At 37.0% G+C, this 17,671-nt stretch overlaps 1 protein-coding gene across 2 annotated transcripts in view; it reads right to left on the bottom strand.

Moving 5' to 3' along the window:
* Positions 1-6,588: 6,588 nt before the first annotated feature.
* The window catches only part of RB1 (RB transcriptional corepressor 1), a 160,941-nt gene continuing 149,858 nt past the window's right edge, over positions 6,589-17,671 (bottom strand). The window contains exons 24-27 of one of the 2 annotated variants that reach the window (XM_064373559.1): positions 15,790-15,820; positions 12,012-12,154; positions 11,463-11,512; positions 6,589-8,479 (exon numbers count right to left, since the gene is read on the bottom strand). In XM_064373559.1, coding sequence (XP_064229629.1) covers positions 8,421-8,479; positions 11,463-11,512; positions 12,012-12,154; positions 15,790-15,820 — 283 coding nt within the window. In that variant the 3' untranslated portion in view covers positions 6,589-8,420. The remainder of the gene's footprint in view (positions 8,480-11,462; positions 11,513-12,011; positions 12,155-15,789; positions 15,821-17,671) is intronic. The other variant, XM_012465151.2, reaches the window with a different exon arrangement.

Below are 17,671 nucleotides of genomic sequence, written 5' to 3'. Positions count from 1 at the left end.
ATTCATCCCTTCCTCCTTTCCCACTAACTTCTGGCAGCCATGGATCTTTTTTACTGTCTCCATAATTTTTACCTTTTCCAGAATCTCGTATCGTTGGAATCATACAATATATAACATTTTTGGATTGGCTTCTTTCACTTAATAATATGCACTTAAGTTTCCACAACTTGGCTTGATAGCTCATTTCTTTTTAGTGCTCCATTGCCCGGATGTACCAGTTTATCCATTCACCTTCTGAAGGACATCTTGGTTGCTTCCAAGTTTTGGCAATTACAAATAAAGCTACTATAAACATCTGTGTACAGGTTTTCTGTGGACATAAGTTTTCAACTCCCTTGGGTAAATACCAAGGAGTATGATTACTGGATTAGATGTTAAATGTTTTGCTGTTTGGGGGGATTTTTTTTTTTTTTAGGAAGCACTCAAACTGTAATTCAAAGTGGCTGTACCATTTTTCATTTCCTTGAGCAATGAGTAAGAATTCATGTTACTCCACATCCTCACCAGCATTATGTGCTGTCAGTGTTCCAGATTTGGGCCATTCTAATAGGTGTACAGTGCTATCTCGTTGTTTTAAGTTGCATTTCCCTGATAATGTATGATGTGGAGTGTTTTTTCATGTGCTTATTTTGCTATCTGCATATCTTCTTTGATGAGGTGTCTGTTCAGATCGGTGCCAATTTTTAAATCTTTTTTTTAAATTGTTTTGAGTTCATTGTATATTTTGGATGACAGTCCTTTATCAGATATGTCTTTTGTAAATATTTTTTCTCCCAGTTTGTGGCTTGTCTTTTCATTCTCTTCGTTGGGTCACATTTTGAATATATTTTTTCTGCTATGATTTGGATGTGGTTTGTCCTTGCCAAAACTCATACTGAAATTTGATCCCCAACGTGGTGGTGTTGGGAGGTAGGGCCTAGTAGGAAGTGTTTGGGTCCTCAGTGCAGATCCATCATGAATAGATTAATGCCCGCCAGCAAGAGTGAGTGAGTTCTGGTTCTCTTGGGACTGAATTAAAGGACAAAGTTTCTCTTTGACAAATTGCTTAACCATTTTTCTGCAGACTTTAGAGGAAAAGAGTCTGAATGTCTCTAGATCTAAATCAGAATCTTATTTTTAAAACTATATACTTTTATTCTCTTATTTTGAAAGTAGCTTCATACCATTTGTTTTCATTTTTTTGGTAAGTTTGCTATTTTATCCAACAGAGAAGCACTCAGACATGGGAAGTACCTATCGCATCAGTTGTGGCAGTTAGACAACCACCGTCTTTGTTTTTTTGGTCTTTCTCCCTCACCTTCCTGTGCTAGCTATAGCTGAATAGGCTTTCATGGCTTCACAATGTCTTCCTTTTTCTTGCCTATTTCTGACAGGGTCTTCTCAAGCTCCTCAGTGCCTTTTTCTTTTGCGAAATCATTTCATATAAAAATTGGAACACTCAAAGGGGAACAGATTAGGCTTACCTGGGGATGAAAAATGGACTACCCTTTACACACTCCACCATGGGTCAGTAGGCATACTGCCAGAGTACAAGTTGTTTCTCTGGACTCTTATCCCATTTTTCTCCCTAAGCTTTGTTTTGTGTAGGTTTGCATGCTTCTTATCTCTGTACACACAGAACAATCTATGGGCCTTTTTTTTTTCCTTTGACAAAGTCTTGTTCTGTCACCCAGCAGGCTGGAGTGCAGTGGCACCATCTTAGCCCACTGCAACCTCTGCCTCCTGGGTTCAAGCAATTCTTCTGCCTCAGCCTTCTGAGTAGCTGGGATTACAGGTGCCCAGCACCACCACACCTGGCTAATTTCTGTATTTTTAGTAGAGACAGGGTTTTACTGTGTTGGCCAGGCTGGTCTCGAACTCCTGACCTCGAGTGATCCACTTGCCTTGGCCTCCCAAAGTGCTGAGATTATAGGTGCGAGCCACCACACCTGGTCAATCTATGGGACTTACACAGAATACAGATTTGAGGATTCTAATTCACTGTGTCTGTATGTGTTATATATATATATATATATATATATATATGAAATAATTTTTTTTTTGAGACAGGGTCTTGCTCTGTTGCCCAGGCTGGAGTGCAGTGGTGCGATCTTGGCTCACTGCTACCTCCACCTCCCAGGCTCAGGTAATTCTCCAACCTCAGCCTCCCAAGTAGCTGGCACTACAGGCACATGTGCCAGCAAGCTCGGTTTATTTTTTGTTTTTCTTTTTTTATAAAGATGGGGTTTCACCCTTTTGCCAAGGTTGGTCTCGAACTCCTGGATTCACACAATCCGCCCACCTCAGCCGCCCAAAGTTCTGGGATTACAGGCATGAACCACCATGCCCGGCCCAAATTTAGTACTTTTTTTTTTTTGAGATGGAGTCTTGTCCTGACGCCCAGGCTGGAGTACAGTGTTGTGATCTCAGCTCACTGCAACCTCTGCCTCCCTGGTTCAAGTGATTCTTCTGTCTCAGCCTTGCAAGTAGCTGAGACTACAGTCTTATGCCAACACATCCAGGTAATTTTTGTATTTTTAGTAGAGACAGGGTTTCACCATACTGGTCAGGCTGGTCTCAATCTCCTGACCTCAGGTGAACCACCCGCCTCGGCCTCCCAAAATGCTGGGAATACAGGCATGAGCCACTATGCCCGGCCCAAATTCAGTACATTTTAAATGCTCCACAAGTAATTTGATGTTCAGCCAAGGATGAGAATTAGTGGTTTAGCCCTTAAAACTTCTGACTCCAAACAATAAAGAAGAGCTAGTTTTAGATCTGAGAGATGACAGATGAGTCCTGGGTGTGGGTACATCCATCTGAAAAAACATGCTTTCTTTCTGGTCTTTGAGGATAGGCTTGCCATTGACACTCCTATGGAAAGGAAAAACATTCCCTTTTAAAAATTTCCTTCTAACAGAAGAGTGTTTGAAGAGCCTTAGTGATATGTGAGAGAACAGTTACATTTTCATAAGGACACTGTATCTGAAATTAATGGATCCTAATTTTTGCACAAGTTTATCTTAGATTTTCCCAAAAGTTTTGTTTCTTCTCTTGCTCCCATAAGGAAGTCAATGTTTTAGTGCTTCTAAAATAATTGTCCCCTAACTTAAGAAAGGTTATGATTTTATAGGAATGAAGAAGTGCTCTCATCTGCTGATAGAGGTTTGTGAAGATCCCATTGAATTCATTTTAAAAACAAAGGTTAAGAATGTTAAGTATGTTCTTCAGGTTATAGTTCATGTAAATTGCCAGTCATTCTAGACCTTCACATGGAGAGTTTTATTTAGAGGCTGGATTCTTAACCAGGAATAATGAAAAGAAGCAACTACAAACTATATAATCCTATCTATCTGATGATGCCCTCCAGAGTTGGGAGAATTGTGAAGAGAAAGGAAAAAATCAAATTTTACTGTTATTTTTAATTCAATCTTTGTCAAAACAGAAACACAAAGCTTACCAATTTTCTCAGTAAATTAAGTTAAAAATCATAACATTTTGTATTTAGGAAGTAACCGAGGTTGGTCTGTGCAATAAATTTAGCCTTTCATATTGTCATTATTTAATATGACAGTTGTCATATGTCAATACTAATGTAGTCCATAAGATGGTGGACACACACACACAAAATGTATTGAGAATGGATGACTATGCTCACTGTGCATTAAAAGAGCTGTTTTACTTTCATGTAGACATTATACAGTGCTACCATAATATAATTCTATTTAAGAAGCTACACCTATGGTGGAAATTTAATATTTCTTAGAAGCAAGGTTTGAGTTGTCCTGTAAGATATCTAGTCCACAGGAAAATCTATTGAAACTCTACGTGTATACTATATTGGCCCTAAAATGAGGAACAAAAATATACTTCTGAAAGCAAGTTTCTGTGAAATCATCCAGATGATAATAGAACTAGTATAATTGGTTTCCTCCTGGCCATTTGTACCTTTAGAAAACTGTAATAAAAAAGTAAATAGACCGGTGCGGTGGCTCACTCGTGTAATCCCATCACTTTGAGAGGCTGAGGTGAGCGGATCACCTGCGGTTAGGAGTTCAAGACCAGCCAGGTCGACATGGTCAAACTCCGTCTCTATTAAAAATACAAAAAATAGGCCAGGTGTGGTGGCGCACGACTGTAATCCCAGCACTTTAGGAGGCCGAGGCAGGTGGATCACGAGGTCAGAAGTTCAAGACCAGCCTGGCCAACATGGTGAAACCCGTCTCTGAAAAAAAAAGAAAAAAAAGAAAAAAGAAAAAAAAATACAAAAAATAGCTGAGCGTAGTGGTGTGTGCCTATAATCCCAGCTACTTGTGAGGCTGAGGCAGGAGAATTGCTTGAGCCCAGGAGGTGGAGGTTGCAGTAAGCCGAGGTCGTGCTATTGCACTCCAGCCTGGGCAACAAAACCAAAACTCTGTCTCAAAAAAAAAAAAAGGAAATAAAAATATTAATTTGAACTTGCTCCTTTTATTATAGTGAGCATTTAATCATTGGAACAGGAACACTAAATTCATCTCTAGAAGTGAGCAATTCTCTACCATCCAGACTGAAAATTTTTTAGTGTATTTTAGGCTGCTTGATTTTGACGTGACCTAAGAGACTGCATACTGCATTTAAGATCCCCGCCCAATATAAGTACAGCCTATTGAGATATGCTTGCTGCTTTTTCTGCTCTGCGCACTTTGTCTTTCCTCCTTCAGGAACAAACATGTCGCTGTTCCAGAAGGAAAGAATTTCATCTGCCATGTTTTTGAGACATCATATAAATTTAAGATAATCCCTTGTCTGAAACCCTTGGTGCCAGAGGGGTTTCATAATCTGGGAGGAGTTTAGAATGATTAGAATAATATGGTACATATGCCAAATAATACACAACACCTAATTAGGGTCTGGGTTAGCTCCCAATCAAACATATTAATATTTCTGCAGTGAAATGAGAATATTCCAAGTATGATAAAGATTATAAATAGCTCTGTGCCAGTTTACATATGGTTTTGAGCCCATATGACTTTTGGCACAAAACACACAGAATCACTTGACTTTTAAAGCTTTTTTCAATTTTGGAACTACAGATAAAGGATTATAGACTTGTAATATATATAAAGGCCTTTCATACTTTGCATTAGACGAAGAAAGATACGTGCTGCCCATTTTTCTATGACCTCCTAATTGTTCTTCAAACACACCAGCCATATTCCTACCTCTCTCTCTGGAACGTTTGACTCCTGTTCGTGTCTGGCTCACTCTCGTCTCCTTCAGCTCTCTGTCCAAATATCACTGGAGTCTTTCCCTGACCACTCTCTTCTAAATTTTAAAACTCCTTTCCCTACAAGCCTTCCTTGCCCTCATCTTTGCTTTTTCTCCACAGTCTTTAATAGAATCTCACATACTATACAGTCCTCATCTGTTCATTCGTGTGCTCTCTTTGCCTGCAACTAGAAAGTCAGTTCTGAAAGGATGTGGATTTTAGTTTTATTTATTCATTGTTATATATCTAGCATTTAGAACTGTGCCTGGAATACGGTAGGTACTAGTACATGGCATTTTAAAAGAGGAAGAGAATGTTGTTTGTTTTCATATACTTGGAAAAATATGGAAAACATACTCTTTCCCCTACAGAAAGTGCATCTGTAGGGGAAAAAAACAGAATATATGTTTTCCATATTTTTCCAAGTATGTGAAAATAAACTTGGAAAAATATGGAAAAACCTAAAGTGGTAAGTGAGAATAGCTTAAAACCTAAAGTGCTAAGTAAGAATACCTAGGTGGATGCTTACAATCTAGGGTGGGGAGTGGCTAGGGATGGGGAGACAGGTAACGAGAGAGGCAATTTCAGATGGTGGGAAAGAGTAATAGATGGATGCTGTTACACTTTTGAAGGAGAATGATAAAACACAAAGTGATGATTTCAGCTTGGTCGTCAAGGAAGCCCTCTGAGCTGACCTCTGAAAGACAGAAAGGAACTGGCTATGCAACACTGTGGGAAAAGAGCGTTCCAGGAAGAAGGAAGAAGAAATATAAGAGCCTAAGGTAGGAATAGGCTTGGCATTTTAAAGAGAAAAGTCAGTGTGGCTAAAGCACAGTGACAAGGAGAAAATTCTACAAGATGAGAATGGGAAGTCAGTATGGGCTTTATAATTCCTGGTAAGTACTTCAAGTAGAGGAGCAATGTGAATCAATTTACATTTTTAAAGAAACATTTTTGTTCTTTAAGGAGTTTGACAGTAAAGAAAGGGAACAGGGAGTTAGAAGTCTTTAGCAGTGGTCCAGACAAGGATAAGCAGATAGCTCTTAAGTTTTTGATTTGATAAGTGTTTAATAAAATGGAGAAAGACCAGGGTAGGAAAAAGAGATTTTTATTTGATTTTAGTTTGTATTTTGAGAAACTGGGTAGAGGGGAATAGGAATCAAGAGTTCTGTTGGCTATAAGAACCTTGTTCTCTGTGAAAAGATCAAGGCTGAAAAAATAAATTTGGAAATCACTAGCATATAGAGCCCCTTAAAGGCTAAGAATGGATGATATACTAGGAGAGTTATCTCCTATCTATCTTCTCCTAGAAGAGGAGCATTTGTGTACTTAATACAAAGAACATAACATCAGACCATTAAGACTCTTAATAACTAATTTATTTTAAAATAGACAAACTATTAATTATAGAAAATAGTAACATAGCAATTTTAAATGTATAGTTTTAACCAATACAAAAAAGCAATAAAGCAATAATATCTGAAACATTATTTAGGAAATCTCAATACACGATCTCTGAAGTTCCTAAAATTCTGGCACTAATTCTAATGTGAACTTAGTAGCAAAAGACCCAGAAATAGTAAGCCCTTGACCTAAAAACTAACTGATTTGTATAATATTCATGCAGAAATTAATGATGAAATGAAGTAAAGTTTTCTAGTGCCACTGTTATCAAGATAACTGTCAAAATAGTAAGTTTGAAACTTAATTGAGCAGAAAATAAAATTTTGTTTTCTAACAAGACCAGATTTCTTTTTAAAAATTCTGAGTTAGACAAAGTGATTTTCCTAAAAGCTAGCTGAAGCTACTTAAATATCACCTATTTTAAGTTACACCGTCTCTAAATAAGTTAATCACACAAGATAGTTTAAATATACCTTTAGGTGTAGGGGAGGGGAGAAGCGCCTCTTTTTCTAATGCAGCTGTTTTAATTTGAAGCTTTTGCACAAAACCAGATAGAAACATTAATGCCTAACCCATAATGACCCTTAATTACTTGTAATTTTGGACTAGAAATAATGTGGCTTTGAACATGCCAGTGTTAGACCATACTGACTTAAAAAAATAAAAGATAATATAGACAATTGCCAGTTCAAAAGATACATGGAAGACATGTACCATTCCAGAGAAAACACAAACCTTCCCAAATTTAGGAGGGCAGAATAATTTTTGAGATGCAATTAGACAAATCTCTATGCAAAAAAAATTAAGGCTCCTATAGTTAACAGTCTGTTTATGGAGTAAAATTAATTTGTATCTTAATTCTTCAGGACCCAGAAACATTAGAAAGTGCACTTGGGATATACTGTGTTAGGGTCCTCTATACCTAAGAGCTGGCAGAACACTTCACTTTTTGAAGTACTAGATGGGTACTTTATAAATTCAGTGATCTGAATGGTATAAAAACCAAGAGTACTATCAATAATCTTCATTTAAAAATATAAGTTGGATGAAGAATAAGTTCTTTTAAGTTCTGAGGTATGAAATCTGTGTCAGTAGTATGATAGTATCATGTTTATACTTTGCTTCCAGCCTTTATTTAAAAGCAAAAATTTATAAAACAAGCACACAGTATATCAGATTCCAATAGTAAAATAAAATCTATTTGCAAAATTAGTAAATTTTTCTAATTTCTAATAAAATCCATTTTAGCATAAGAGTTCAGGATAATTTGGGTGAATGGGCAGTCAATCAAATTGCATTTGGAAGATAGATAGGACATATTTTCTAAGGGTGTTCATGTTAAATTAAAAAAATAAGACATATAAATTAATAAAAACAAGAGCAAACATCACCTATATGCTACAAAAGAAGGCAAAGTAGTCAGACAGGCATGGGGTATCAGGACTCCCACTCTGGGGCCATCCTTACTATCCATAAAGCAGAGCAATTTTACTTTGGAAGTAGAAACAGTTTGCTACAACTTTTTAAATGGCAGGATTTACACAAGATTTTCAATCTTGTATAAATAACAATGATTAACATTTCAAGTGGCTTAGGAATCACCCAAACAATTGCATCTGCACATTTTATATCCACAAAAAGAGCTGAAGATATTAGATGCGGCCATAAACAGAACCTGGGAAAGTGATACAGTCACATCCGTGAGAGACAATGAAGCCAAAGGTGTACACAGTGTCCACCAAGGTCCTGAGATCCTCATTTTTCTTCCTTGTTTGAGGTATCCATGCTGTCATTCATTTTCTGCTTTTGCATTCGTGTTCGAGTAGATGCTGGAAAAAGAATGAAGAACTGTTAACAGCACTGATGGTACTGAGTAAGGTGGCAAGTGGCTGCCATATATATTATGCTCATGTCAAATTGAGGTGCTCAGGACCTTGCAAAAGTAGTGGTCTTCATTCTAGTATTTGATAATACTGTAGGGAGTCATAGTTAACAATAATTTATTGCATATTTCAAAGTAGCTAGAATTGTAATGGTCCCAGTGCAAAGAAAAGATAAATGTTTGAGGTAACACATATCCCAATAACCCTGATTTGATCATTACACATTGTGTACATGTATTAAAACATCACATGTACCCCTAAAATATGTATAACTATGATATATCAGTTTAAAAACAATAAACGAATAAAAATTTCCTCCCACCCCGCCTCCAAAAAGCAGTGGTCTCCAAATTTTTAAAAATCATATATACCTGTGAGTAAATTTTTTTCCAAGCCTGTACCACAAAAATATGTATGTATATATGAATTACAAAACACATACCCCCAGCAAACATTAAAACAAGATGAGATAAATAGAACTTCTATTTTATGTACCCCAAAAGATGATCTTGCATACTTCCAGGTATGCCCCATTTTGTAGGCTACTATTCCAGAGATGAGGTGGTTGAGGCTTGGCATATACTTCAGCAGACTAGTATACTCAGCTGGCCCAGACTGATTCTGCCAGAGTGAGTGGTGGTATTGTTCACAAAGCTATAGTTTTCCTTATGTTTGGAGATGCCCTGCAGGTACTGCAAATACATCAGATCATAGCTCATTTAAATTAGGCATTTTTTTTTTTTTTGAGATAGGCTCTTGCTCTGTTGCCTAAACTGGAGTGCAATGGCACAATCATGACTAACTACAGCCTTGACCTTCTGGGCTCAAGCAATCCTTCTACCTCAGCCTCCTCAGTAGCTGAGACTACAGGCGCATGCCACCACACCTGGTTAATTTTTGGAATTTTTTATAAAGATGAGGTCTTGCTATGTTGCCTAGGCTGGTCTTGAACTCCTGGCCTCAAGCAATTCTCCGCCCCTGCCCTCCCAAAGTGCTGGTATTAGAGACATGAGCCACTGTGCCTACCTGGGACATGGCCATGTTAAAAGCATATTATTAATTACAATATAGACCAAGCCAGAATACTTATTTTAAATTTCTTAAAAATCCTTAACTTGATTTTAGAGGTAGGCATGAGCTCTTTATAAAGAAGCACATTTGGAAAATAAAGAAAAATAGTCAATAGTTCTCTAACTATCCTCCTTTTGCCCTTTCATTCTGGGCAATCCAGCATTGTATGATGATCTTTTCTAAATGTAATTCTTTAAGAAAAGCTGAAAAGCATCTGAAAGAAATGCCTTAGCCTCAGGGGTTAAAATTCTGACTGCTTTTTCACAATTTTGTATATGCACAAAGGTCCTGAACTTTGGCCTGGCAGAGGAAGCTCGCCATCATAGCTAAGTGTGTCACTGGGAAATGTACTAACTATAGCAACTGAACTCTTCTCTAAGAAAATATACATGTTTTTACAGCTTTCAGCTCTTTTTTAAATGCATATTTGTGGGTTCCAAAATGTTTCCAAATGTTTTCAAGGCCTGATTTTGGTTATAAGTCTCTTGTCTATTTTCATGTACTGAGAGGAAAAGATGCAACTCTTTAAAAGTTAAAATAGGAATATATATATAAGTTGATGTAAAATCCAAAAAGCGATTCATTTATAACTAGAAAATTTTGTTTTAGTTTTAATTACACTTTAAAAATAATACATAGAAAAAAAGGTTTTTTTTTTTTAAAAACAAAAGCATTCTTATAAATATCTTCTGTTTTCAAAGTTAGTATCTACAAAGATGTGTTAAGAGAAAGTCTCTCATTTTATTGTAATTGGTATTGTTCTCATTGGTGTGTCCTGTGACTTAGGAATGATAGTTTTAACACCTACCTATCTTCTACATGTTTGTCTTCTTTCAAACATCCCAGTTCCTTTTCCTATCAATGGATCTGGTACTAGATACTGGGAAATGTTACACTCACTATCACAGCTACCTAAGACAACCCAATAGTGGTTAGTAAATGTTTACCTCTTTCCTAATTTGCTTGCCATCTACTATTCTTCGATTAATTTTTTTCTAGTCTCAGAGTAACTCTGAATAGAATTCCACTTACCCTAACATTATATCACTCTGTATAACTTGGAAAATGACATAGTGTTCTTTATTAAAATTCTGATTTCCAGTACTGGAAACTTTTGTTTGAAATTGTTTAAGATTTGCAAATTAGGAAAGTTCAGTAATGGCAGAATCAAAGGTTATTCCTTAAATAAGGGTGATGACGTTTACATATGCTAGGTTTATCAAACCTTTCCCTATCTAACACTCCTAAATAGTTCCTCTTTATATTTCTGCTAAATTATTTTATAACTGTAGCCATCTGTGTTGAACGCAGTCAAGCAATGTTTCACTTCTTTTTTTATTTTTCTTTTCTGAGACAGAGTTTCGTTCTTGTTGCCCGGGCTGGAGTACAATGGTGCAATCTTGGCTCACTACAACCTCCAACTCCCGGGTTCAAGAGATTCTCGTGCCTCAGCCTCCTGGGTAGCTGGGATTACAGGCATGCGCCACCACGCCTGGCTAATTTTTGTATTATTAGTAGAGACGGGGTTTCTCCATGTTGGTCAGGCCGGTCTCGAACTCCCGACCTCAGGTAATCCACCCGCCTCAGCCTCCCAAAGTGCTGGGATTACAGGCATGAGCCACCACGCCCGGCCCAATGTTTCACTACTTAGTCTTCCTGCATGAAAGATCATAGAAAGGGTAAAAGTGACCTTCACTTTGCCTCATACATTTAATCCACAAATGTTTGTAGGTAAATAATCTTAATTTAATTATATTTTAAACATATAAACAAGCCTGCCAACTGAAGAAATTATATATTATTTTATATAATGAAAAGACTTCTTGCAGTGCAAACAATTGTTTCTTTCATTTGCACAAGGTGAAATAAGTACTTACTCATTTCTGCCAGTTTCTGCTGAAATTTGGACTCCCCTTGGAGGTGTTTACTGTAGATTAAAAAAATGCAAAGTATTTTAAGTGTATTTATAAGTGGAAAATTCAAATTTCCAATAACTATGATGCTTTCGATGACTTATTTTATGTGATTATTTTAGTGAGTAGCTTTTAACATTTAAAAACCATCTAAAACATAAATGTCACAAATTTATGATGCTATATATTTTTTCACTGGTTCTTACAAAACAGTGGTTATTTTTCAAGAGTAAACATTTTTAAATTTAATGTTAAGAATAACAAAATTGTATCAATAACTTTGTAAAAAAGAGCAGGTTTTAACATTAGCTATCTTCACTGAATGTTGGCACACAATTTGTACAGCGTTTTTAACTTTGCACTACACTCATATCTATTATTTGGAGCCATTCTCACAACTTCCAAATAAACTTGGCATGAAAGAAACAGGTGTAAGTCAGGAGCAGTGCTGAGACTCTGGACTCCCCAGATGACCATCTCAGCTACTGGAAAACATTCTATAATGGTTCCTACCTTCCATCTGCTTCATCTGATCCTTCAATATCAAAGCGTAGTTTTTTCAGCGGTTTAGGAGGGTTGCTTCCTTCAGCGCTTCTTTTGAGCACACGGTCACTGTTACAAACCATCTGATTTATTTTCTGGAACTTCTCAGAAGTCTACAAATTACAGAATACTTTAAATCATTAAATGCCAGTGTTTTGTATTTAGCAACCTCAAGTTATAGTTTGAGGTGTGTCAAAAACAGGCAGAGGTAATCACTTCATTTTAATTTTCTGCTTCATTGGACCAAATAAAATATATGAAAAATGTAAAAATCAGAATAACTCCCTAATTCCATCCTCAGTTAAACACCCACTCTTTGTAAATCCTCCTGTCTTTTCCATGCAGCTCACATTCTTCCTCCAGCAAGTGACTACTCTGCAAGTCCTGGTTCCTCATTTTCAGAACCCACCTATACAGGATGTTTCAGAGGTAGGCAAGTTGGAACAGCTTTCTGGAAATTTGCTTTTGACATTTTTTTTTCTTTTAGGCTATTATATAACCAGCAGAGGGAAGGTCACAAGAATTTGATAAGAGATTATGTGTTCAAGGAATAATAATTTTTGATTCACTTTATGGGTATTATGTTGACAAGTCTTATAGACTTTCTGATAGAAATTATATCTGATTTGACTGATAGAATCAAGAGTGAGGATTGGCTTTGCCAATTATGCTTTATTTTCCAAAAATTTCATGAGTGAATTCTCCCAATATTAAATTCGAAACGGGTTTTGATGGTAAATCTATTTGGAGCACATATACAATTTAACAGAAACGGAATCCTGTGCTGCTATTAAATTTATAATATTTTAAATTATCAGCTTTAAGATATGGAAGTACATTCAACTCTTTCTCAATTATTTTAGAGGTTATGGCAAGCAAAAATGTTTGAAGACCACCATATGATACCTAGCCAGCTCCAACTGTCCTTATAAGGCCCCATAGCTCCTTTGTAAAGCCTGACAGCTGCATCGCATCATCAACTATTGCAGCATACATTTAACATTTGGTCATTTGGCATACAAACTTTTACCTCTCCCTAGTTACTTGGGGCAGTGTGGTCAGCAGCCTCTCAGATGGCTCCCAATGACCCCACCTCCTGGTATTCACCTCCTTGTGTGATCCTCCTCCCCTTGTGTCTGGGCTAGATCTACTCTTGTCTTGCTTCTAACCAAAATAATATGCCAAAAGTAATGGACTGTCATTTCTAGAATTAGATTACAAAAATACTGTAACCTCTATATCTTGCTCTTTATTTCCCAGCCTCCCTCAGAGTCCCTGCTCTGGGCAAAGCAAGCTGCCATGTTGTAAGCAGCAAGTAGCACTATGGAGGGGCCCACGGTCAAGAAACCAATAGAGGGGCCAGCACCTATACAGGATCAGCCAACAGCCATTTGAATAAGTCTGCTAGTGAATGCTCCTCCAGGGAGACTTGAGGTGACTGCAGGCCCAGCTGACACCTTGATCACAGACTTTGGAGAAACTCTGGTCCAGCTAAGTCATGCCTAGATTACTGACCCACAGAAATGGAGATAATAAATGTTTGTTTTAAGTCACTAAGTTTGGGAGTAATGCATTATGTAACAATACATAATATAGGCAGTCTTCCCATTCCTATAAGCATATAAGCTCTTGGCTAGCTGCAGTGGCTCATGCCTATAATCCCAGCATTTTGGGAGGCTGAGGTGGGAGGATCACCTGAGGTTGGGAGTTCGAGACCAGCTTTACCAACTTGGAGAAACCCCGTCTCTGCTAAAAATACAAAAAAAAAAAAAAAAATTAGCCAGGTGTAGTGGGGTATGCCTGTTATCCCAACTACTCAGGAGGCTGAGGCAGTAGAATCCCTTGAACCCAGGAGGTGGAGGCTGCAGTAGCTGAGATCAGCCACTACACTCTAGCCTGGGCAACAAAAGTGAAACTCCATCTCAATTAAAAAAAAAAAAAAAAGAATATACGCTCTCTGGCCAGGTGCAGTGGCTCACATCTGTAATCCCAGTTCTTTTTGGGAGGCTGAGGCAGGGGATTGTTGAAGCCAGGAGTTCAAGACCAATCTGGGCAACAAAGCAAGACCCTGTCTCTACAAAAAATTAAAAACTTAGCTGGACATGGTGGTGCATGCCTGTAGTTCTGGCAACTTGGGAGGCTAAGGTGAGAGGATTACTTGAGCCCAAAAGTTTGAGGTTACAATGAGTAGGTGACAGAGTGAGACACTATCTCTAAAAATAAAAAAAATAAAAAATATGCTCTCAGGAAGTGTGGAGATGGTGTAACGCAACATATTAATAGTAATGCGTACTGAATCTGAGATTGCTGAATTAGTGACTTTAATGGAAGGTCAACTAGAGTTGAGGATTTGCAGCCTAGAATAAATGTTTCAAAGCAAAGCTTTCCCTTGGATCTCTTAGAATGAAGTCCTGCCACTTTCATTGAGTCAGGGTCTCATGTAACCAATTCCTAATCAGTGTACCAGAAAAAGAATATCCTAGAAGTCTGAGAAGTCTGAGAGGAAGGACAAACAAAAAGTGTATATGTATGGAAAGAGAAGACAGGCAGGGACAGGCTGGTGACATTTGGATATAGGGCTTACATTTTGGGGTATCTCATTTCAAATCATTCTCATAATGAGTGATTTCAAAACTGTTTTATAAACATTCCTACGAGGTTATGTACATACATACATAGTATCATAGGAAGATATTTGGTCTTTGTCCCCAGTTCCTGGAACAGAGCTCCTAGAACCTTTGAAATTTCCTAAGTGATAAGGGTGATAGGACCATCTTTTGTTCTAATGAGGTGACACTTGGTGGGCACCTAGCTAATCAGGATGAGAGTTGGTTGCCAGAAAGACCAAGCCTTGAGTAGAAGCTTGGAACTTTCAGTCCCACCCTCTATCCAGGGAGCGGAGGGGGTTGGAGATTGAGTTAATCGGTTATGCCTACATAATGAAACCCCCATAAAAACCTGTCAAGAACAAGGTTGGGAGAAAGTTGGTAAACATGTCCAAGTGCTGCGAAGGTGGTGTACCTCAACTCCCTGGGACAGAAGCTCCTGTGCTAGGGACTCTTCTGGACCCCACCCTATATAATACCTCTTCATCGGGCTGTTCATTTGCATCTTTTGTAATGAACTGATAATAATAATTAAGTAAAATTTTTTCCAGAGTTTTGTGATTAATTCTGGCAAGTGATCAAACCTAAGGAAGAGGCACATGGAAACCCCCTAACTTTGTATACAAGTCAGATGGAAGTGTGGTGTAGCCTGGGGACCTGACAGTTGTGACTGATGTCTGCAGTGAGACCAGTTTTGTGGGACTGAGCCCTTGAACCTGTGGAGTCTGATGCTGACTCTGGGTAATTAGTGTCAGAAATGAATTGAATTGTAGAACACCAGAGAGTTGAAGAACAGATTTGTGTGAGAAAAAAAAAAATCTCACATATTGGGTGATAGAAGTGTTGTGAGCAAAAACAGCTCACATATATATGCATGTATACACACAAATGTATATATGTGTATTATATAATCTCAAAGGAATATTTAGAAAAGTTTTGAAGTTCACTAATTAGGAGTATAATTGGAGATTAAACTTGATTTGAAAGTAAATCTGAGATATATATATCTCATAAAATTCTATGCAATATGCCTGAGTGAGGTATTTGAATAATTGCATTTGCAAATTCAAATTATAGAAGACTTTAATTACTTTTATACTTACAATGTATACTATTATATTTCATAGAAATAAAATACTCACCCCAAATGATTCACCAATTGATACTAAGATTCTGTCAAGTTAAGATGAAATACCAATTAGTAATAAAAATCATATACAATTTTGCAGAGATGAGCATAGATACATCATTCTGAACTATCAGGAATTTCAAGTTAAAGGTTACCTCTACCCTAGAACCACTGACAAACTATATTCATTTGGGGATTTTTCTAACAGTGCCCAATTAATCATATACTCACCTGGTCCTGGTCTCTTAGTTTTAAAGCAAAAACCATAGGTCTGCAAGAACATATTTTGCCATTGCCCATATTTAAGGAGGTCAAAGGAAAGTTTCAAGTTTACCCTTACTTAGTTCTTCATAAATCAATGGGTAAGTTATCAAATTTATATTTTCTCATTTAAAATTCAAGTTATATTTGGCAAAAACAGAATATTAAGTAATAATCAGAATTCTAATTAGCATCTATATTGGTATAGTAAAGGCTAGTTATCATATATCAAATATATAGTCAGAAATCTTTATTAGTCTGTCTTTATTTGAACCATATAATTTATGTTCTTGATAATAAAGCTGAAGAACATCATTAGCCTGACATGCCTCAACAAAGATTTGAAAACATGAACATGGAACTAGTGCATATAGAGGTTTTTTTTTTGTCCTCCAATTTCTTGATAAGTGGTCATCATTCTAAATATAATGCTCTCCTAATGCCTGAATCAATGATTTATTAGTTAGGATGTTCAGAATGTGACTTTTTTGCTAAAGAATACCAACACATAATTGATTTAACTAAGGATCAGGAAGTAGCCATCATTATCACCATAATATGGATTAATAATCACTATTTAAAAACTACCTAAGTATACATTTTCATATAGTGGCATGGGACTGTGTAAATTTTCTTTTTTATTTTTTTGTTTCTTTTGTTTAAAGACAGAGTTTCGCCATGTTGGCCAGGCTGGTCTTGAACTCAAACTCAGGTGATCCGCCTCCCTTGGCCTCCAAAGTGCTTGGATTACAGGTGTGAGCCACCACGCCCGGCCTGTAAATTTTCTTAAATAGACATGACGTGGCATCTTAGCAGCTTGGAACAAGTAGAAGGAGTCAGTACACAGATATTCAACTATAAGAACACCAAATAAATAAACGATGATATAGAGGCACATGAGAGCATTTGTATCATATTGCCAATTATTTATTACTTCATATTTTTCTGTAGAGTTTGCAATTTTTATCATGAGTGTGTACTACTTAAATAATTAAATATACCATGCAAATATTTTCTAAAAGGCTAATATATCTCCCTTTTCTTGTCCATTAGGGACAACCATATGGGCTGACAATTTCTGAGATGAGACTACATTAACTATACTAGCTATTCTGCCTCCTACTTTACACAAATAAAGTCAGTTTCAAATAGCCCATGATAATATATAATTAGTCAATTGAAGCACTTCAAAGCCAGAGAGCACTTGTGGTTGGATGGGAAGATAATATAATGATTTATAGTTGCACACAACCTTTCATCTGAGAATTTAAAACAGCTTCATACTCATCATTTTGCTGATCCACAGCACCTTTGTGTAGTAGAGATAGAGACCTGCCCAAGGTAAGGTGGTAAAGAGGCTGACAGCAGGATTAGGAATGGACCTCTAAAGACTTAATTGACAGTAATCTACATATAATATAACCAGCAGAATGAACAAAATCCACAGGAAGCAAAATTTATAGGACATCCAATAAACTACAAACTAAAAGTACTCAACCTAAAGTAACCTGCTTTGTTTAGCAGATTGAATACTTACAAAAATATTAAAGTGTTTTGAAACATATAACCAAACTGGTTCAAAAATTGTTTATAAAAGAAGATACCCCTAGCAGTCAGGAAATCTGATAACTAAA

The sequence above is a fragment of the Aotus nancymaae genome, unplaced genomic scaffold (genome assembly GCF_030222135.1).
Source record: "Aotus nancymaae isolate 86718 unplaced genomic scaffold, 86718_ANA_hifiasm-v0.15.2.pri h1tg000009l, whole genome shotgun sequence".
Taxonomy (NCBI): Eukaryota; Metazoa; Chordata; class Mammalia; order Primates; family Aotidae; genus Aotus; species Aotus nancymaae.
This window is presented reverse-complemented; position numbering and strand designations above follow the sequence as displayed.